Source organism: Anomaloglossus baeobatrachus, chromosome 5, assembly GCF_048569485.1.
Source record: "Anomaloglossus baeobatrachus isolate aAnoBae1 chromosome 5, aAnoBae1.hap1, whole genome shotgun sequence".
Classification (NCBI taxonomy): domain Eukaryota; kingdom Metazoa; phylum Chordata; class Amphibia; order Anura; family Aromobatidae; genus Anomaloglossus; species Anomaloglossus baeobatrachus.
Genome location: NC_134357.1, coordinates 71,115,671 through 71,137,563, shown reverse-complemented (window position 1 = coordinate 71,137,563; position 21,893 = coordinate 71,115,671). Strand labels below are relative to the sequence as shown.

At 47.2% G+C, this 21,893-nt stretch overlaps 1 protein-coding gene across 1 annotated transcript in view; it reads right to left on the bottom strand.

The window, feature by feature from the left end:
* FBXW4 (F-box and WD repeat domain containing 4) overlaps positions 1 to 21,893 on the bottom strand; it is a 251,123-nt gene that overhangs the window by 144,694 nt on the left and 84,536 nt on the right. The window contains exons 4-5 of the mRNA XM_075352304.1: positions 15,244 to 15,376; positions 3,902 to 3,996 (exon numbers count right to left, since the gene is read on the bottom strand). Coding sequence (XP_075208419.1) covers positions 3,902 to 3,996; positions 15,244 to 15,376 — 228 coding nt within the window. The remainder of the gene's footprint in view (positions 1 to 3,901; positions 3,997 to 15,243; positions 15,377 to 21,893) is intronic.

The window sequence follows — 21,893 nt, the reverse complement described above, 5'->3', positions numbered from 1 at the left end:
AGAGGGTGCCTTGATCAACAGATCATCCAAGTACGGGATCACCGAGTGACCCTGAGAGTGGAGGACCGCTACTACAGTAGCCATAACCTTGGTGAAAACCCGTGGGGCTGTTGCCAGGCCGAACGGCAGTGCCACGAACTGCAGGTGTTCGTTTTCTATGGCGAAGCGCAAGAAGCGCTGGTGCTCTGGAGCAATCGGTACGTGGAGATAAGCATCTTTGATATCGATCGATGCAAGGAAATCTCCTTGGGACATTGAGGCGATGACGGAGCGGAGGGATTCCATCCGGAACCGCCTGGTCTTTACGTGTTTGTTGAGAAGTTTCAGGTCCAGGACAGGACGGAAAGACCCGTCCTTCTTTGGGACCACAAACAAGTTGGAGTAAAAACCGTGGCCCTGTTGCTGAAGAGGAACAGGGACCACCACTCCTTCTGCCTTCAGAGTGCCCAGCGCCTGCAGAAGAGCCTCGGCTCGCTCGGGAGGCGGGGATGACCTGAAGAATCGAGTCGGGGGACGAGAGGTGAACTCTATCTTGTAACCGTGAGACAGAATGTCTCTCACCCAACGGTCTTTTACCCGTGGCAGCCAGGTGTCGCAAAAGCGGGAGAGCCTGCCACCGACCGAGGATGCGGAGTGTGGAGGCCGAAAGTCATGAGGAAGCCGCTTTGGTAGCGGCACCTCCGGTGGTCTTTTTAGGACGTGACTTAGACCGCCATGCATCAGAGTTCCTTTGATCTTTCTGAGGCCTTTTGGACGAGGAGAATTGGGACCTGCCCGCGCCCCGAAAGGACCGAAACCTCGACTGCCCCCTCCTCTGTTGGGGTATGTTCGGTTTGGGCTGGGGTAAGGATGTATCCTTTCCCTTGGATTGTTTGATGATTTCATCCAAACGCTCGCCAAACAATCGGTCGCCAGAAATTGGCAAACTGGTTAAGCGCTTTTTGGAAGCAGAATCTGCCTTCCATTCCCGTAGCCACAAGGCCCTGCGTAGTACCACCGAATTGGCGGCTGCAACCGCCGTACGGCTCGCAGAGTCCAGGACAGCATTAATAGCGTAGGACACAAATGCCGACGTCTGAGCGGTTATGGACGCCACCTGTGGCGCGGACGTGCGTGTGGCTGCGTCAATTTGCGCTTGACCTGCTGAGATAGCTTGTAGCGCCCATACGGCTGCGAATGCTGGGGCAAAAGAAGCGCCGATAGCTTCATAGATGGATTTCAACCAGAGCTCCATCTGCCTGTCAGTGGCATCTTTGAGTGAAGCCCCATCTTCCACTGCAAGTATGGATCTAGCTGCCAGTCTGGAGATTGGAGGATCCACTTTGGGACACTGAGCCCAACTTTTGACCACGTCAGGGGGAAAGGGATAACGTGTATCCTTAAGGCGCTTAGAAAAACGCTTATCTTTACAAGCATGGTGATTCTGGACTGCCTCTCTGAAATCAGAGTGGTCCAGAAACATACTCGGTGTACGCTTGGGAAACCTGAAACGGAATTTCTCCTGCTGAGAAGCCGACTCCTCCGCCGGAGGAGCTGAGGGAGAAATATCCAGCATTAGATTGATGGACGCAATAAGATCGTTCACTATGGCGTCCCCGTCAGGAGTATCAAGATTGAGAGCGGCCTCAGGATCAGAATCCTGATCAACTGTCTCCGCTTCATCAACCAGAGATTCCCCCTCTGAGACCCTGCACAATATGATGATGTCGAGGGAAATTCTAAGCGAGCTCGCTTAGTCGGTCTGGGGCTGGGGTCTGTGTCAGAACCCTCAGCCTGGGACCCATGAGATACCCCGGGAGGACATTGTTGGTCCAACTGAGGTGGGCCAGGGAACAAAGATTCAACAGAGTCCCTGTGCTGAGATACCGGCCTGGACTGCAAGGCTTCTAGTATCTTAGCCATAGTCTCAGAGAGTTTTGCAAACTCCGTCCCCGTCACCTGGACAGTGTCAGCAGGTGGCTCCCCCTGGGCCCCTCTTAGCAGAGGCTCTGGCTGAGTAAGTGCCACAGGGGCCGAACAGTGCACACAATGAGGGTCAGTGGAACCTGCCGGTAGCGGGGTCGTACATGCGGCGCAGGCAGCATAAAAAGCCTGTGTTTTGGCACCCCTGCCTTTCGTGGGCGCCATGCTATTATCTTCCCTGAGCAACACAATAGGGTATATAGCCAGAAATCAACTGTGCACCATACAGTGTAAAATATATATACCATAAACATATAATGTTACACTACTGCACAATGGGGCTAGCACCACAGGTGCTGCTTACCACCCGCTTAAAGTGGTTGTGAGGCCACCAGAGTCCCTGCCTGGGTCTCCCAGACTTTGTCCCCCTCTGCAGCGTCCGAGGAGCTGACAGGAATGGCTGCCGGCGTCCTGAGGAGAGGAGGGAGCCGTGGGCGTGACCCAGAAAGTGCGGGAACTGGTGCCCGCACTGTGCACAGTGAGGGGGGTGGAGTATGCAAAGCATGCTCCAGCCCTCAGTGCTGCTCGTTCTGTGCAGCGTCCCGCCCTTCCCCTGCCTGTCAGGGCTGGGGGTGGGAAGAAAGGAAACTAGGCCGCAAAAAGCCGGGGACTCTAGTAATAAACGCGGCCGCCGTAAAAGCGCGGCCGGCGTGGAAGTCCCCGGCGCACTACAAGTCCCAGCCGCGCCGCGGTGTTTCCATGGCAGCGGCGGTCAGTGCGGCAGTCCCTATACATAAACACACTCAGCAACGCTGAGTGTGTAATGGCACATATTAACCCGGTCAGCGCCGCGGTCCCCGGTGCACTAGCACACCCAGCAAAGCTGGAGTGTTGCTGTGCGCTGTCCCCACAGGGATACAGAGTACCTCCAAGTAGCAGGGCCATGTCCCTGAACGATACCCGGCTCCTATCCAGCAGGCTCCACAGGAGTTGTGGATGAAGCACGGTCTCAGTGCCTGGAGACCGATAGGATCCCACTTCACCCAGAGCCCTAAGGGGGATGGGGAAGGAAAACAGCATGTGGGCTCCAGCCTCCGTACCCGCAATGGATACCTCAACCTTAACCACACCGCCGACAAGAGTGGGGTGAGAAGGGAGCATGCTGGGGGCCCTATATGGGCCCACTTTTCTTCCATCCGATATAGTCAGCAGCTGCTGCTGACCAATCTGTGGAGCTGTGCGTGCATGTCTGCCTCCTTCGCACAAAGCAAAAAACTGAGGAGCCCGTGGGAGCACGGGGGGTGTATAGGCAGAAGGGGAGGGGCTTTACACTTTTAGTGTAATACTTTGTGCGGCCTCCGGAGGCATAGCCTATACACCCAATTGTCTGGGTCTCCCAATGGAGCGACAAAGAAAAAAAAACTAAGCATGTGCATGAGATTTCAGAAGTCTCATTCATTTTGCTGGTACTGTAACATTTTTTGGTATAAAATTGTGCGGGAAAAAAAAAGCTACAAAAATTAAATGTGTAAACAAACCCGCAGGTAGTGTTATAACAAAAGATAGCTCACATAATAAAGGTGGAGATTCATGAAATACTAAGGCTATGTGCACACGGCGCGTTAATTGATGCAGTTTTTAGTAAATCTGTACCTAAATCTGTGTGCCAATCCTGAAGTCAGAAATGTTTATGAGATTTCTGATGTTTTGTGCCCACATTGCTTTTTTTCCTTTCAGATTTTGTTGCAGGTTTCGTCGCAGAAATAATCTGCAGCATGTCAATTGTCGGGTGTTATTTCCTTATTTTTTTTTTTAGCCCTTCCACCTCATTATTTTGTTAAAAAAAATGAATGGCAAAAAAATGCACCAAAAACGCATCGAAAACCCATGCGTTTTTCAATGCGTTTTTCTGCCAGAAGGTGCAGATTTCATGCAGAAAATTTCCGCGCCAAATCTGCAGAGTGTGCACATAACCTTAAGCAGTAAAAACTTCTGTTACCTTAAAATAGGGTTTATGGCAACCGACCAAACTCTGTCTTCTGTCTGAATGGTGTGCAGCCATCGCCCGTCTGCGTTGGATGAAAGAGACCACACCTGAAAGGTTTGCAGAAGGCAGAAAATTAACAGATGCAGAATCAGATCACTACAAAGGTTGTGCAGATTTATCCTCCCCACATCTGTGCAATACACCGAGAAGCTTTTCGCTACGGCCATGTCACATAGGTGCATCTTCTACGTATACATTTATAAAAACAAGACTGCGAGCGCCATAAACCTGAGCGCACTAAAGGCTTCTTCTCCATCGCTGGAGATGGCTTTCCTTGTAAGCTGAAGATCTTCTCTGATGAATGTTTGTGTCTTTTATGCCTAAGCTCCTTCTTTATGCACAAAACTTCCCCAAATCTCCAGAATTCTTTTCGCGCACGTGTTTGTTGACCACTAAGGGGATTGTGTTTTAGTCATGTCAACAGGAATTTACTATCGCACCAAAAGTAACTGAATGAAGGTGGCGAGCTTAACTAGCCTAAGCTTCCCTATCTTCAACAGGTTAAAAATATTGCTGGGAGCAGCCTATCTGTGGACTATCAGTCAGGAATGTACATTAGCAGCTTCTCGGGGCTTAGCAGTAATCAACACTCCACCGAGTCCTCCTCCGTCCCAGCCACACGTTCTGCATTTAGTGCTGCCATTAGCCGGCGATGCCTCTGCTGCAGCCCAACTATTGCTTCATATAGAGATGGACTGTGCAAATTTATTGCAGCCGGTGACAACCAAAGATATTCACTGTGGAGTATTGGAAAGACGCCATTACCTACATAAAGATAGCCTTCATTAAAAAAAAAACCTCATAGTCTTTGGCACTTTCAGATCCCATTTCCCCTGACCAGTGGGGTGAACTGGTGCATGTGTCGTCGGCACAAGCCTTAGTTACAGAGGCATCTGCCGGCAGTGACGTAACTAGAGTTCAATGGGTTCCCCCATCATCCCTGTATATTGGTCAGTTGTATGCATGTATACATTTAGTGTTCTAAATCCTATAAAAAGACATTCGAGTTGACCTCCCCCCCATTATGTAGTAATGTCCCCCATCCTTCTGTAACAAGCACCATCCTGGGCGCATTCCTGGTATATATGTCTCCCATCCTGGTATATTTGTCCCCCATCCTCGTCTATACTGCCCCATCCTGGTATACATGTCCCCCATCCTGGTCTATATTGTCCACCTCCTGGGCCCATTCTGGTTTATACTGTCCCCCTCTTGGTATAGACTATACTCAACCTCCCAGGCTACCATGTTGCACAGCACCCACCTCTATAGCCAGCCCGCAGTGGCGGCAGCTTTCAATGGCGTCCGTGCTATGGCAATGCATGAAGTCATTGTCATGTGTCGCCTCAGTCACGGAGACAGCGATGTTAGCTGGCAACCAACCACTGTTTGGCCGGCAGTGTGTATCACAGTGCAGGGACTTGACGGGTCTCTGCACCGCGATGCATTTCAGCTGGATGTGTGGCCTCAGATGCACATTCAGCTGAAGCAGGGGCTGAGACTGGGGGGTCCCCTGCACCCTCGGGCCCGGTCACAGCTGCGATCCCTGCAACAGCTATCGTTCCATCACTGTCTGCCGGTCACTTGTAATGGCAAACACTCATATTAACTCAAGATCCCATGCTTTTTGCTGTCACTGTGAAACACCGTGGATTTCCCACAGATGATTTCTGTAGCATATGTGCTCTTTTTCGCATCATCTCTTTTAGCAGAAGTGGAACAGGGTAAAATAAACTGCAGAAATCAGATTACACATGCTTTTTAATAGTTTGCAACAATGGTTACGCATGGGCCTACATACGAGCTGTGTGTGCAAAATGGTAGGGACCAGCTGCAACGCACCCCCTCAACAAAGAAGAATGGGGCAAGTACTGCGCAAATAAGGGAAATTTATGGGAATTCTCCACTGATTGGAGATTAATGCAAAAGATAAGTCACCAATATAAGTTAGGTGGAGGTCTGACATGTGCCACCCCGCATGAACAGCTATTTGTTGTGGTGGCCGGATGCAAAAAGTGTGTGAAGCACAACTCCATACACTGTGTACTGGCCTTTCCTAAGTAATGACGCAGATCAGCGCCTTTCTCAATCACTTTGTTTCCTCAGGTAAATTAATACCCTGTTTCCCCAAAAAATATAAATAAAAAAAATAAGCCCTAGTAGGATTTTGGGGGATTTTTTGAGTATGCTTAAAGTATAAGCCCTACTCCAAAAATAAGCCCTAGTTGTGATTCCATAAGGAAGTGTCTAAGTAGCTTAAAAAAAAAAAAAAAAAAAAAAAAAAAAGTTATCTTCATCAAAGAAAGCAGACACTCCAAAAAGATAACAGACCCTCCACCCACTACAAATGAAAAATCGCACTCACCAGACCCCAAACAATTACAGTTGGCAAGTGCGGATGGTGAATGGGCTCTCACACAGATCTGCATCGCTGTCAGGTCCCTCACCATTCCTGCTGCATTGCACTGCAGCTCTCAAACAGATTGGGTACCAGTGTCACTGCGCACAAGTGATACTGCTTCCAGCCACCAGGGGGAGCCAACTGCAGTAGAACACGGGGGAACCTGACAGCGATGCAGATTTGTATGTGAGAGCCCATTCACTTGGCAAATTCTAATTGTTCGGGGTCTGTTAAGTGCAATTTTTTAAGCAAGTGTTTCTTTCTTTTGTGGGTAAACTTAGCAGTACATACAGGATAATGAATTTAAGCAGGTAATGTAAACCTTTGTAAATATGGTATATACCCACCACTATAGGGCAGTTTCTGTATCATGAGAATGACAGATCAGATAAGAAAATGTGCATCTAATCCAGTAATAGGAATAACACAAAATGTTGACGTTCCAGAATGGGATTACATGATTAGATTTGAATAAATGTGGATTTTTTTTTGTTCAAGAATAAATGTGGATTGTTGTTCATGGGAAAATATAAGACATCACCTGACAATAAGCCTTAGCGCATCTTTTGGAGCAAAAAAATAATATAAGACCCTGTCTTATTTTCGGGGTAATAGCTACATTCAGCTCTGGTGCAGTTACAGCAGTGTCAGCACTTGCTCTCCCGCTGGAATGGTGCCAGCATCAGGCTGCTATTATTTTACTTGGGAGAAACCATGATTGAAAAGGGGTTATCTGAGTAGTGAACAACGTCTTTAATAGGTGGTGAGCTCTAGTACCCGAGAATGGCCACAATACTGTGTACGGAGCTGTGCTGTTCCAGCTATATAAACTGTTCTCACCCAGCTGCAAGCATCATCTGATTGATGGGAGTGCCTGGCCTGCTGTTGGACCTTTAACAATCTCATAGGACCTTTAACAATTTCATATTAAAAGGGAACCTGTCACCAGTTTTTTGCCCTATAAGCTGCAGCCACCACCACCGAGCTCTTATATTCAGCATTCTAACATGTTGTATATAAGAGCCCAGGCCGGGGGTATAACATAAAAACACTTTATAATACTCACCTAAACCGGTCGCTGCAGTGGATTTGGCTCAGATGGGCATCTTCGTCCTCCAGTGCCGGCGCCTCCTCTTTCAGCCATCTTTGTCGCCGCCTGTCGTCCTTCTGAAGCTTTGGTGCATGTTGCGTCCTATGTCATACACACTCGCCGGCATTGAGATCCTGCGCAGGCGCACATTGATCTTCCCTGAGCAAGGCAGATCAAAACAAAAAGTATTGTAGTGCGCATGTGCGGGACCGGCGAGTGTGTATGACGTAGGACGCGTCATGCACAGCGGCTTCAGAAGGAGGACAAAGATGGCCGAAAGAGGCGGCGCCGGCACCGGAGGATGAAGACGCCCATATGGCCCAACTCCACCGCAGCGACCGGTTTAGGCGAGTATTATAAAGTGATTTTTATGTTCTATACAGTGGCCTGGGCTCTTATATACAGCATGTTAGAATCCTGTATATAAGAGCCCAGTGTTGGTGGCCACTGCTTATAGGGTGACAGGTTCCCTTTAAACAACTACGGAGAGGTCATCAATATCTAAGTAATAGACAGCCCCTTTAACTTTCTTCTAAGACAGTTTCCATACAGTGCAGTATGTATGTATGTATGTATGTATGTAGGTTTGGGCAAATAGTTTACACTGGTTAAGACAAGTTCGGTCCTCTTCATTGCTGGAGGAGGGCAGGGACAAGTACTATGGGCAACTGCTCTACCTTTACTGTGTACCAGTCTAGAAAAAAAAAAAAAAAGTGATTTCCATCTAAACGGCAGTGATCTTGTAATGCTATGCTGTAAACCTAATAATAATAATAATAATATTGTAAGAAAACTTGTGAAATGGAAATAAAACTTAGTGAAAGCAGACTAGTTTAAATCGGGCCGAGCCTTCAGAAACTGACTCGCTCATTAACCCTTTCTAGGTGCAGGCTTAGATCAAACAGTACAAATTCCCACGTGAATAACAGTAGTACAACCAGCTGGAAACAAGATTTCGGCATGACATTGCTCTGGAGAAACCAGTTTGAGTGTTTTAGCTGCAATGTCAGATTATTCCCAGCAGACGCCGCCTGGAAGTGTTTTATAGAGTTCTACAGCTCGGGGAGGGAGGGGGGAGAATATAAGATCTGTCCGAGGCTTGTGTCTGTTGTAGCAGCGCAGGACGTCTCATCTTCAGAAAACCTTTTGCCCTTTTCCCAGATACAGCAAGTTTTTAAATTCAAATGAAAAAAATTCTACAAATTTGGCATCTGGAGGCTTTTTATGGCCCATATAGACGAGCCAACAATCGGCAACCAAGAGCTCCAAGGAACGCTCGTTCCAGACCAAGGAGGACGACGGCCGCCTGACCAACGTGTAAGACGCTTGTGGTTCGGTTGGAGTAACGCTTGCTTAAAATCCATTATCCAGGACGATGCGCTGCTGTGCACAGGATATTTTATGTGCACAGAACAACTGTTAACCAGTGAACATTAAATGTTCATCGGCCGGTCTCAGCAAACCAGTAGAGACCCACTTGCACATCTCCAACTGGCAGTCATTTAAAGGGAATCTGTCACCAGGTTTTTGCTCCCCCATCTGAGAGCAGCATAATGTAGGGGCAGAGACCCTGATTCTAGCGATGTGTCACTTACTGAGCTGTTTGCTGTCAGTTTAATAAAATCAATGTTTTTTCTGCTGCAGATCTAGTAGTTATACAGAGCTCATGAATATGCTGGACTACCTACAGCACACCAAGTAGTTCTGTAATGATAATCCACTGCTGGTTAAACCGTGATTTTATCAAAACTACACTTAGCAGCCCAATAGGTGACACATCGCTGTAATCGGGGTCCCTGCCCCTATGTTACGCTGCTTTCAGATCTGGTGGTAAAAACAAGGTGACAGATTGCCTTAACACCTTAACGACCGCTGTCAGTAATATTACGTCCTAGCGGTCATAATGTTACTGCCCGCGATCTGCCGGCGGCAGCATGCCGTGATCATAGCACATCTCAGCTGATTTACACAGCAGAGATGTGTGCCTGCTAGGCACGAGCAGAATCGTTATCTGCTCATGCCGTTTAACCCCTTAAATGGTGCTGTCAATATGTGACAGCGCCATTATAAATCGCAATCGCGGTAAACTTTTACTTACCACCCGATACCGGAAGTTACGTGACGTGACACGTGACTTCCGGTAGTTGCCATGGTAGCACAGGGACATGTGATGACGCCTGTAGCTATCATAAGTCACTTTCGGTTTCACTTGGCCCGCAGCCCAGTGAAGCAGAAAGTGAGCGTATCTGCTGTTTACAGCTGTATAGCTGTGATCAGCAGATAGGGCAGAGCGATCGGATTGCTGATCGCTATAGCCCCCTAGGGGGACTACTAAAATAAAAAAAAAAGTAAGTTTTAAAAAATGTAAAAAAACCCCAAAAACCTAAAAGTTCAAATCACCCCCCTTTCGCCCCATTGAAAATTAAAGGGTTAAAAAAAATAAAAAAATACACACATTTGGTATCGCCGCGTTCAGAAACGCCCGATCTATCAAAATAGAAAATCAATTAATATGATCAGTAAACGGCGTCGCCACAACTTTTGCGCAAAATGCAATAACAGGCGATCAAAATGTAGCATCTGCGCAAAAATGGTACCATTAAAAATATCAGCTCGAGACGCAAAAAATAAGCTGTCACTGAGCCATAGATCCCGAAAAATGAGAACACTACGGGTCATGGAATATGGCGTAAAACGTGCGCCACTTTTTTCGGACAAACTTCCGATTTTTTTTAACCCCTTATATAAAAGTAAACCTATACATGGTGTCTACAAACTCGCATTGACCTGAGGCATCACACCCACACATCAGTTTTACCATATAGTGAACACAGTGAATAAAATATCTCAAAAATAATAGTGCTATTGCCCTTTTTTTGCAATTTTTCAGCATTTGGAATTTTTTTGCCGTTTCCCAGTACACTATATGGTAAAACTTATGGTTTCATTTAAAAGTACGGCTCGTTCGGCAAAAAATGAGCCCTCACATGACCATACTGACTGAAAAATAAAAAAAGTTACGTCTCTCAGAAGAAGAATGGCGAAATAAAAAAACGGAAAGCGAAATAGGCCGGTCGTGAAGGGGTTAAATGACCTGGGTCGACACATGTAGGAGAGGCAATTAATCCATAAAGGGGCACCTCGGTGAGATGAAAAAATGTTTATAATGTCCCTGCCTCATTCTACACTTTGAAGCTTGGCTGGCCACTACAGCTCTACTATTTTTAGATCACTTGTAGGTCAATAAAATAGTAGCTGCTCCGCACACCTCCCGTATGGGACGTTACGTTACAGTCCAGTATAAAGCTCAGAGCTGGTTGGAAGAGCACAGAGTTGGCGGCCAAGCTCTGTCAAGCCCCCTGGTCTAAAGGCCGCTTTACACGCTGTGATATCGTGACCAATATCGCTAGCGTGGGAACCCGCCCCCATCGGTTGTGCGACATGGGCAAATCGCTGCCCGTGGCGCACAACATCGCTTACACCCGTCACACATACTTACCTGCCCTGCGACGTCGCTGTGACCGGCGAACAGTCTCCTTTCTAAGGGGGCGATTCGTTCAGCGTCACAGCGACGTCACTAAGCGGCCACCTAATAGAAGCGGAGGGGGCGGAGATGAGCGGGACGAACATCCCGCCCAACCTCCTTCATTCCACATTGCCGGCGGCCGCCGACAAGGAGAGGTTCCTCTTTCCTGCGGTGTTACACGGAGCGATGTGTGCTGCCGCAGGAACGAGGAACAACATCGTTACTGCTGCAGCAGCGATATTCGAGAATGGACCCCCATGTCACCGATGAGTGATTTTGCATGTTTTTGCAACGATGCAAAATCGCTCAAACGTGTCACACGCAACGACATCGCTAAAGCGGCCGGATGTGCGTCACAAATTCTGTGACCCCAACGAGATTGCTTGAGCGATATCGCAGCGTGTAAAGCGGCCTTTAGCCTGTATAGAAGCAAGAATCAGGGGGCTGGCAGATAGGAAGCGCATGGAGCCGGCGGCCACACACCCGTTCTCTGCTGCAGCATGGAGCTTTACACTAGTCTGTGACGTAACGTCCCATATGGGAGCGATGAGGAGCAGCTACTATTTGACAGATTTACAAGTGATCTACAGATGCTAGAACAGCAGTGGCCACCCCAGCTTCATAGTGTATGAGGGCAGGGACAGGACCAAAAAAAACTTATGGGAGTGAGTGTCTGCCCTACTACATGGAATTGACCCCCCGGCATTGCTATTGTGGGATTTGAAGAGCTGGTGGACAGCTCCCCCTGAAAAAGCCGTTGTTTTGGTGGTCCTTCTTTATGTCGCCCCTCCTTTATATCTGCTGGACCGGGTAAGATCGTTCCCTTAAGGGATTTATATGTGACACCCTTTTGTCCACCTTTATACACTATAGACACATTTCCTTATGCTGGAAATATATCCAGTTTCATGAATAAATAAAGTTGTGTGGCAGTCCATAGTCAGGATATACCTTGGTAGTTAGCTATTGGTTGGCATACTCAAGTAAGCTTTGAGGCTAGTTTTGCCGCACTCTATCACCAGGGCCAAGACGACTTGGTTTGCTTTTCTTTGTGTCCCTGCGTTCAGCAGGATTTTTAATCACTATCGTGGTTTTGGTTTTTACTCACCCTTAGTGAGCCTAGGTTCACTTTTTATCAGCACGTTGAATAAAAGTTATATTTTAGGTCTTTATTTTTTGCACCTATATTGCCTGGATTCAGCTATTTGCTACGGTTGATACTGTGGATCCTCTGGGTATTTTGCTATTGTTTGACTGTATAGAAGCAAGAATCAGGGGGCTGGCAGATAGGAAGCGCATGGAGCCGGCGGCCACACACCCGTTCTCTGCTGCAGCATGGAGCTTTATACTAGTCTGTGACGTAACGTCCCATACGGGAGCGATGAGCGATTTACAAGTGATCTACAGATGCTAGAACAGCAGTGGCCAGCCCAGCTTCATAGTGTATGAGGGCAGGGACAGGACCAAAAAAAAAAACTTTTTATGTCCCTGGGCCTAATACTTCATATGAGTTCAGCACAAGTTATCCTCCATCCATAGTGATTAGACTCCCAGTGATCCAGAGATTGGGGCTCCTTAAATCCGAAAAAAGGGCTCCGTCTTGTATGGAGCAGAGGAGAACATGCTCAGCCTCAGTGTCAATGGGACTGCTGTATTCAGCAGTTCCATAGACAATGAATTGAGCAGAGATCGAGCATGTGGCTATATTTACAACAGTCTCTGTCTCTCAAGCCCCATTTTCAGGATCGCTGGTGTCATATACTTTCAGGAGGAATACCAGGATTGGCACAAGGCACGCCCCCTAAGGTTAAAGTGGTTTACAAAGCAGGGCCGGCACTGTCACCAGGTTGTATAAGATATTGCAAAAATATAGAAGAATTTGGCGCTCGTAGAAAGTTGCGTTTTATTTATAGATGCAATCCACAGTTCAATACACAACGTTTCGGTAAGATCCCTGACCTTCATCAGATGTGCGGATGCTATTAGACAAAAGTGAAGAAAGTGGAAACTGTCGCTCTAAGGGCTGCTTCTCACTTGCGAGTTTCTCGCAGTAGAGCAATGCGAGAAAAACTCGCATTGGAATCGGACACATGTTAGTCAATGATTCAGCTCTCATCTGCGATTTTTTTCTCAGTCCAAATCGGACCGAGAAAAAAATCGCAGCATGCTGCTTTTTTGCGAGTTTCTCGCACCATTTGTCCCAATGATTTCCTATGGAAGGGGATTAAAAGTAGGATCACACACGCGCACCAGCGTTCACATTTGCGAGTGTGGCAGGAACTTCGCTCATTAAATATTCAACAGATGAATGTGAAATCACATTCCCATAGGTTAATTAACTGACACATGTGTAATAGCTTTTATCTAATTAAGATGTTGCATGAAACTAGCATCACAAACGCGACACACACGCGAGCAAAAAGCATCGCACTTGCGTTGCACTCGCACCTAGCATGAACTAAAATCAGCCGAGTATTTTTCAGCCCAGTCGGACCGATTTTACTCGCATAGATGTGTTTCCAGCCATAGATGTGTTTCCAGCCTAAGAATAAACGTGTCAGCACTGGATCTGTATAGGATATTGTAGCTCAGTCCCATGCACCAATGAGCTGGCACAACCCATAGACAAGAGCAATGATTTTTGGGGGCAGAAAGCAGCTATGTGTTTTGTACGATTCTAAACCTATACAATATCTGTAAAAAAATAACTAAATGTTTGCTATATATTCTATAAAGTCATCTTATGCCCTGCCATGAACTTTCACAGCATAACCTTTAAAGACTCACTGTATATATAGGCAAACCCCAGTGTTCACGTCAGCAGTATTCTGCTGTGCCCTGCATGATCACTGGGGCATAGATGCCCAAATGCAAGCACTACGGATGTACAGTGGAACCTCGCTTAACGAGTAACCCAATTAGCGAGAATTTCGCTTAACGAGCAAAGCTCGCTATAAATTTGTAACTCAGTTCACGAGCAAGCTTTGCCGTACAAGCAAAATACTCACCGCACACACTTCCGGTTCCGTACTTCCACCGCACCCTAACCCGCTCTTGCAGTCCACACAAACACGCACAAACACACACAAAACAAACGCGCACGCACGCACACATATTATGCTCACCTTACCTTCCGTTCCATTGCCGGCCTCATCGTTCTTGTAGTTTGCCACTACAGGATGTGTATCGGTAACCATCGCGACGAGGGTGGAACTTCGCCTTTCAGCCGCTACTCAAAGGCAGCGCGCGCTGGCCAATCAGAGACAAGCGTCTCCTGCTTTTGACGTCAGCACTCTGGCAGCAGAAGTTCCTCCCTCGTCAAGATGGTTACTGATACACATCCTGTCCCGGCGAACTGCAAGATCCATGAGGCTGGCGATGGAACAGAAGGTAAGGTGAGCATAATATGTGTAGCATCCGTTCCATTGCCGGCCTCATGGAACTTGCAGTTCGCCGCTACAAGATGTTTATTGGCAACCATCATGATGAAGGAGAAACTTCCCCGTTCAGTCGCTACTCAAAGGCAGCGCGCTGGCCAATCAAAGGCAAGCGGGTCCTGCCTTTGACGTCAGCGCTCTGGCAGCGGAAACTCCGGCATCGGTCACGATGGTTACCAATACACATCCTGTACCGGCGAACTGCAAGATCCAGGAGGACGGCGATGGAACGGAAGGTAAGGTGAGCATAATGTGTGTGTGCATGCGTGCTTGTGTTTGATGGTGCGTGTTTGTGCATGTGTGTAATGACACGAATTGTCTGCATTGCAATGATTTCCTGTGGGAAATCGTGCTTTGCTGAACGAGTAACTTGGTTTACAAGCACACTCCCAGAACGGATTGTTCTCGTAATCCAAGGTTCCACTGTATGTCCTCGTGTATAAAGAAGTCACTTGCCCTGTTTACTAAGAGGTAAAATAATTACGATCCATGCATATAAATCTAGAGTGTACATTTTATTTGCATTTTTTTTTCTAAATGGGTTGCATATTAGAAATTCTTGCTACTATCAGCAAAGTGTTAACCATGCCACTGCATTAAGCCGCCCCTTCAGAATAATCACCAGAATGGTGCAGCTCGATGTCCGTGAAATATAGCAGAGGAATAGCAATGAGAGCAGCGTGGCTCCCGTCCAGCACACGGCCCTTTTTAGCTAATCAGCTTTCAGCGTGAGTGTGAGTAATGTGCCTCCCGGCGGTGCTCAGTCTCTCTTGTCCGCCGTCCATCTGGGAGACGGACGGTCGGAGGGAATGATTGAGGGACGGCTTCACGAGGACTTACCCTGGCAGTCCTGTCCCTGGAGCCGCTGACTATAATTCCTCCGTGACAATCCACGCAGTTCACATCCTGCTCGTGTGCGGTGAACTGGATGCTGGCAGTGCTGTGAAGATTGTGAAGGGCGATCTTCCCATCCCTGCAAGAAGATTCAAGTCACAGATTCAGTTACTGAAGTCAAGGAGAGAAGCGTCTGGCAGAGCTGGTGCTACTAGATAAGGCCAGCGGGTGCCCCCCGAGCCCTGCCGGAACGCTCCTTACAGAACACGGAGATCAATAACATAAAAAATATGCGTCATTATAACATATCATATAAATCAATAGTACACGTGAAAATAGGAAACTGCGTAGTATATCTTATCAGAGAAATTGGCTTCTTTCTCCTCCTGTACTGATCAACCACCAGGTTGTTGCTTCCTCATCTGAACGCATTACTTACAGCAAAGATGGAGATGCAGTTGTACATTACTGAGGCCAAAAACTACAGTAGTACTCCAGCAGGATACAGCTAAGCCCCCACTAGGTGGAGGCATCACAGGTGCAGGAGGAGCAAATCACACAAACACTTCCAAAAGGTACGGCATGGCAGCCCGCCTGATCTAATAGTATGGACATCACCTAATAGGCTGCAGGGAGCTACAAGCATGAGGTTCCCGTGATGAGGGTTGTAGGCTTCCGTTTTATGGCCATAATACCAACTAAAAACCTCATTTTTTTGTACGGGATACAGCCAGGCCCCTTTTTGTTAGGCCTTGTATATTAACGTTCCTGTCCCTGTATGATGCACAGCCCGCCTGATCTAATAGTATGGGCGTCACTTAATAGGCTGCGGGCTTGTGACTGTGTGTCTGCATGTGTGAACAGTGCTCTATGCAAGCCATCAGTGTGCAGTTTCATCATCCAGCAATCGCCCCTTCCATGTTTTGGAAGCGTGTGTGTGATTTGCTCCACCTGCACCTGTAAGTAATGATGATATTTATTCGTCTTTTTTGTTGCTTTTTTATGTTATATTTATTTATTTAGCGTAGGGACCTACAAGCATGAGTTTCCAGTGATGAGGGTGTAGGCTTCCGTCTTATGGCCATAATACCAACTAAAAACCTCATTTTTTTTGTACAGGATACAGCCAGGCCCCTTTTTGTTAGGTCTTGCATATTAAAGTTCCTGTCCCTGTATGATGCGCAGCCTGCCTGATCTAATAGTATGGGCGTCACTTAATAGGCTGCGGGCTTGTGACTGTGCGTCTGCATGTGTGAACAGCGCTCTATGCAAGCCATCAGTGTGCAGTTTCATCATCCAGCAATCGCCCCCTCCATGTTTTGGAAGCGTGTGTGTGATTTGCTCCTCCTGCACCTGTGATGCCTCCACCTAGTGGGAGCTTAGCTGTATCCTGGTAGAGTAGTAGTTTTTGGCCTGAGTAATATACAACTGAAGCTCCATCTTTGCTGTAAGTAATGATATTTAGTCGTCTTTTTTGCTGCTTTTTTTTTTATTTTGATCTCATCTGAAAGCAGCATTATAAAAGGACCAAGATCCTGATTCCAGCGATGTGTCACTTACTGGGCTTCTTGCTGCAGTTTTGGTAAAATAACTGTTCTATCTGCTGCAGGTCCAGCAGTTCTTTGAGCTCTGTATAACCCCGCCCACACGACTGATTGGCAGCTGCGTGCACTGTTAAAGAGCACCAGCCACCAGGATTTTTATATATAAACTAAAGCCAGTACTATACTGGTGCTATCATGCTGATTCTATACATACCTTTAGTTGTGAGATCAGATGTATACTTACTGAAATACAGGCGAGTAACATTTGTGAAATGCACTGTTATATGATGAGAGGTGCAATGGAATATTTAATAGGTGGGTCGGATTTTGCCATATTATTCCCACCCCTCTACCTGCCTGGCATCGCTCCAGGCAGTGAGAGTCGGAGACCCGGCGGCGATCGCGGTGGTACAGCACCTGCACACCTACTATTGCCATGACTTAATAAAAGGCACAAAAAGAAGCAGGAAAAAACGGATATGAGAAATTGCGCAAACGCAATAAAAAACTAGCACATTTTTTTTCTGCCAAAACATGCTTTTTCATGTGCAGAAAAGAAGCACACAAAAAGCGACACGGGCAATTGGCCTAAGGATGGTCATCTATCTGTATTGTGCTTTTTAGGGTTAAAACTACGCAGCAATATTTGTCATGCAACACTGACATTAATGATTTCCTCTGGTGTCACATTGCGACCTGTGATCTACCGCGACTTCAACAGTCACAAATGTTTCCAACTGTGTTGGATTTTCTGTTTCTGGTCACAAATCACACGCAATTCACGTTTTGCAATAGACTTCAATGCAAGTTGTCTTTGGTTTGGCATTTTCCTTTTTATTCACAGCAAACTCAGAGCTCTAAAATACACTGAAAAAAATATAAAAATATGCATGCAACACTTTTGTTTCTGCTCCCATTTTTCATAAGCGGAATTCAAAGAGCTAAGACTTTTTCCCTCAAATATTGTTCACAAATTTGTCTAAATCTGTGTTAGTGAGCGCTTCTCCTTTCCCGAATAATCCATCGACCTCACAGGTGCGGCATGTCAAGATGCTGATTAGACAGCATGATTATTACACAGGTGTGCCTTAGGCTGGCCACAATAAAAGGTCAATCTAAAATGTGCAGTTTTACAGTATTGTGGGGGTCCAAAAACCAGTCAGTATGTGATGTGACCACCATTTGCCAGTCTGCCATCTGCCCTGTGCAGTGGTAACAGGATTTGCCCATGAAAGGAACACCTCTCCATTGCACCAGATGCCACTGAATGTGAGCATCTGCCCACTCAAGTCAGTTGTGCCAACAATCTGCAGTCAGGTGGAGACCCCCAATGAGGACGACAACCAGCAGATGAGCTTCCGGGTTTCTGACAGTTTGTGCAGAAATCCTTTGGTTTTGCACCGATTATTGCAGTAGCTGTCCGGGTGGCCGGTCTCAGATGATCTTGGAGGGGAAGATGTTAGATGTGGAGGTCCTGGGCTGATGTGGTTACACGTGGACTGAAGTTGAGAGGCCGGTGCTGCCAAATCCTCTGAAACACCTCTGGAGACGACTTATGGTATAGAAATGAACATTCAATTCACGGAGAACAGCTCTGATGGACATTTCTGCAGTCAGCATGCCAACTACATACTCCCTCAAAACTTCCGACATCTTTGTCATTGTGCTGGGTGATAAAACTGCACATTTTAGAGTGGCCTTTTATGTGGCCATCCTAAGGCACACCTGTGCAATAATCATGCTATCTAATCAACATGTTTATATGACACACCTGTGAGGTGGATGGATTATCTCGGCAAAGAAGAAGTGCTCACGAACACAGATTTAGACAAATTTGTGAACAATATTTGAGGGGCAAAAGGCCTTTTGTGTACATAGAAAAAGTCTTAAATCTTTGAGTTCAGGTCATGGAAAATGGGAGGAAAAACAAAAGTGTTGTGTTTATATTTTTGGTCTGTATAGTCGCAGTCAAGCAAGAGTAAGTTACACAAATGTTATTGGTTGGGCGATTTGTCTGATTATTGCTGTTGCCTTTAAAGGGATTGTCCACTACTTTTATATTGATGACCCATCCTTAGGCGGGCTTTGCACACTACGATATCGCAGGTGCGATGTCGGTGGGGTCAAATCGAAAGTGACGCACATCCGGCGTTGCTGTCGACATTGTAGTGTGTAAAGCCTTTTACATACGATTAACGAGCGCAAAAGCGTCGTTATTGTATGATCGTTGTAGGGTCCGACATTTTCATAATGCCGCTGCTGCGATGGTACGATGTTGTTCTTCGTTCCAGCAGGCAGCACACATCGCTGTGTGTGAAGCTGCTGGAGCGAGGAACATCTCCTACCTGCGTCCCGGCCGGCTATGCGGAAGGAAGGAGGTGGGCGGGATGTTTACGTCCCGCTCATCTCCGCCCCTCCGCTTCTATTGGCTGCCTGCCATGTGACGTCGATATGACGCCGCACGACCTGCCCTCTTAGTAAGGAGGCGGGTTGCCGGCCAGAGCGACGTCGCAGGGCAGGTAAGTGCATGTGAAGCTGGCGTAGCGATAATGTTCGCTACGGCAGAAATCACAAGATATCGTACCTGCGACGGGGGCAGGGAAATATCGCTGCAGCGTCGGTAACACATTGTTACCGATATCGCAACGTGCAAAGCCCGCCTTAGGATAGGTCATCAGTGAAAAAGTAGTGGACAACCTCTTTAATTGGTGGACTTGTCTGTATTCCTGCGCTGGAGTCCATGAATTAGTCCTGGTGTTAGGAATAGGATGTCGGACACTTTATTAAATTATTAAATTCCAAAGTACTGAATTAGGCAGCAAAAATAAATAAATAAGTGCTGATTATATGTTATTTACAGCAGTGAAGGGCAGATGATTTGTGCGATGCACCGGCGCGGAGTCCTGCAATCATACCGATGAGTCAAGACGAGTGATAGCACAGGAAAAAGACGATTAGACCATACATTAGGGATCAAAGGAAATCTTAGTTATAATGTTTCCAGCTATAAAATGCTGCTTAAAGCAAACATAATTGATATAATTCCTTTACATGCCCATGTCCAGGCTTACTGAAGGCAGGATTTTCAAGAAAAATTCCACTCCAAACTTTTTTTTTTTCTTCTTCACATCACTTTGAGGATGCTAAATGGATCACCCGGCTGAGGTCTTAACTTTTTCCGATGCAGTTGGCATTAAACACAAAAGGTGATGCTGCGGAGCTGCACTTCCCACCTGCCTCGGCAGGCTTAGCCACTGAACTCACCTGTAAGCAATGCAGCAGAGCTCGCCGTGGAATGAGTCAGACCATTTATCTCTTTTATGAAGAGGATTATCTTCTAACACTCTTCTGCTCGTACTGACATTTTAGTGTGAATCTTCAAAAAGCCATGACCTCAGCCCGGGTTTAGGCTTCAGATTCATTGTACCTTTGAAGAACTACATTGTCTTATTTTTACGTGTTGGGGCAAAAGTTGTATCCTTCCATGACGAATGGGAGCTACACCGGAGATCAAAAAGTACTAAAAATGCCAAAGCCTAGGAATGACTAACAATAGCAGATAAGCAACATGAGGGAATGTTAGCCTTAGGGGTGCTTCACACACAGCGAGATCGCTACCGAAATCGCTGCTACGGCACGGTTTTGGTGACGCAACAGTGACCTCATTAGCGATCTCGCTGTGTGTGACACTGAGCAGCGATCTGGCCCCTGCTGCGAGATCGCTGCTCGTTACACACAGCCCTGGTTCGTTTTCTTCAAAGGCGCTCTCCCGCTGTGACACACAGATCGCTGAGTGTGACAGCGAGAGAGCGACGAAATGAAGCGAGCAGGGAGCAGGAGCCGGCATCTGGCAGCTGCGGTAAGCTGTAACCAGGGTAAACATCGGGTAACCAAGGTGGTTACCCGATATTTACCTTAGTTACCAGCCTCCGCAGCTCTCACGCTGCCAGTGCCGGCTCCGGCTCTCTGCACATGTAGCTGCAGTACACATCGGGTTAATTAACCCGATATGTACTGTAGCTAGGAGAGCAGGGAGCCAGCGCTAAGCAGTGTGCGCGGCTCCCTGCTCTCTGCACATGTAGCTGCAGTACACATCGGGTTAATTAACCCGATGTGTACTGTAGCTAGGAGAGCAAGGAGCCAGCGCTAAGCAGTGTGCGCGGCTCCCTGCTCTCGCGGTTATGATCGCTGCTTCGGCTGCTGTGTTTGACAGCTAAACAGCGATCATAACAGCGACTTACAAGGTCGCTGTTACGTCACAGAAAATGGTGACGTAACAGCGACCTCGTTGTCGCTGTCGCTTAGTGTGAACCAGCCCTTACACTTGGCATACTTACTCCTTCCAGTTTACATGTCCACGTTGCACCCCTTTAAAGGGAACCTGTCATCACTTTTTTGGCGTATAAGCTGCGGCCACCACCACTGGGCTCTTATATACAACATTCTAATATGCTGTATATAAGAGCCCAGGTCGGGGGTATAACATAAAAAACACTTTATAATACTTATTAACGGTCGCTTGGTGGGCCTTATGGCGTCTCCGTTGTCCGGTGCCGCCTCTTTGGTCCATCTTTGTGCTCCTTCTCTAGCCGCGGTGCATGACGGGTCCGACGTCATACACACTCACCGGCATTCATGTCCTGAGCAGGGCAGATCAAAGTATTGTAGTGCGCCTGCGCAGGACCGGCGAGTGTGTATGACGCAGCTGCATCATGCACACAGGCTTCAGAAGGAGGACGAAGATGGCCGAATCATGCTCACGCCCATAAGGCCCACAGGTTCCCTTTAAGAGCATGTGGCCAAGAAAGAGGTGGGTTGCATAGGACCGCACATGAGGAAAAATATCTTTTACTCTAGAAGACCTAGCGGGGGCGATTCACCTATTTATACTATAGATAATACATCCACAGATGTAATGATCAAGCTGAACTCCACTTTTATGAAGCCTCCATGCCACATACAAAAAGGGATCTGGGGCTTCAGAGTCGCCCTAAATTGTTTCCAGCAATGACCTGGTGATGAAGTTTTGGCAAGTGTTAATGTGCCGAGACTGATAAATCTTGCATGTATTACATCAATGGCCCCCATCCTTTATCACTTTGAGAGCCACAT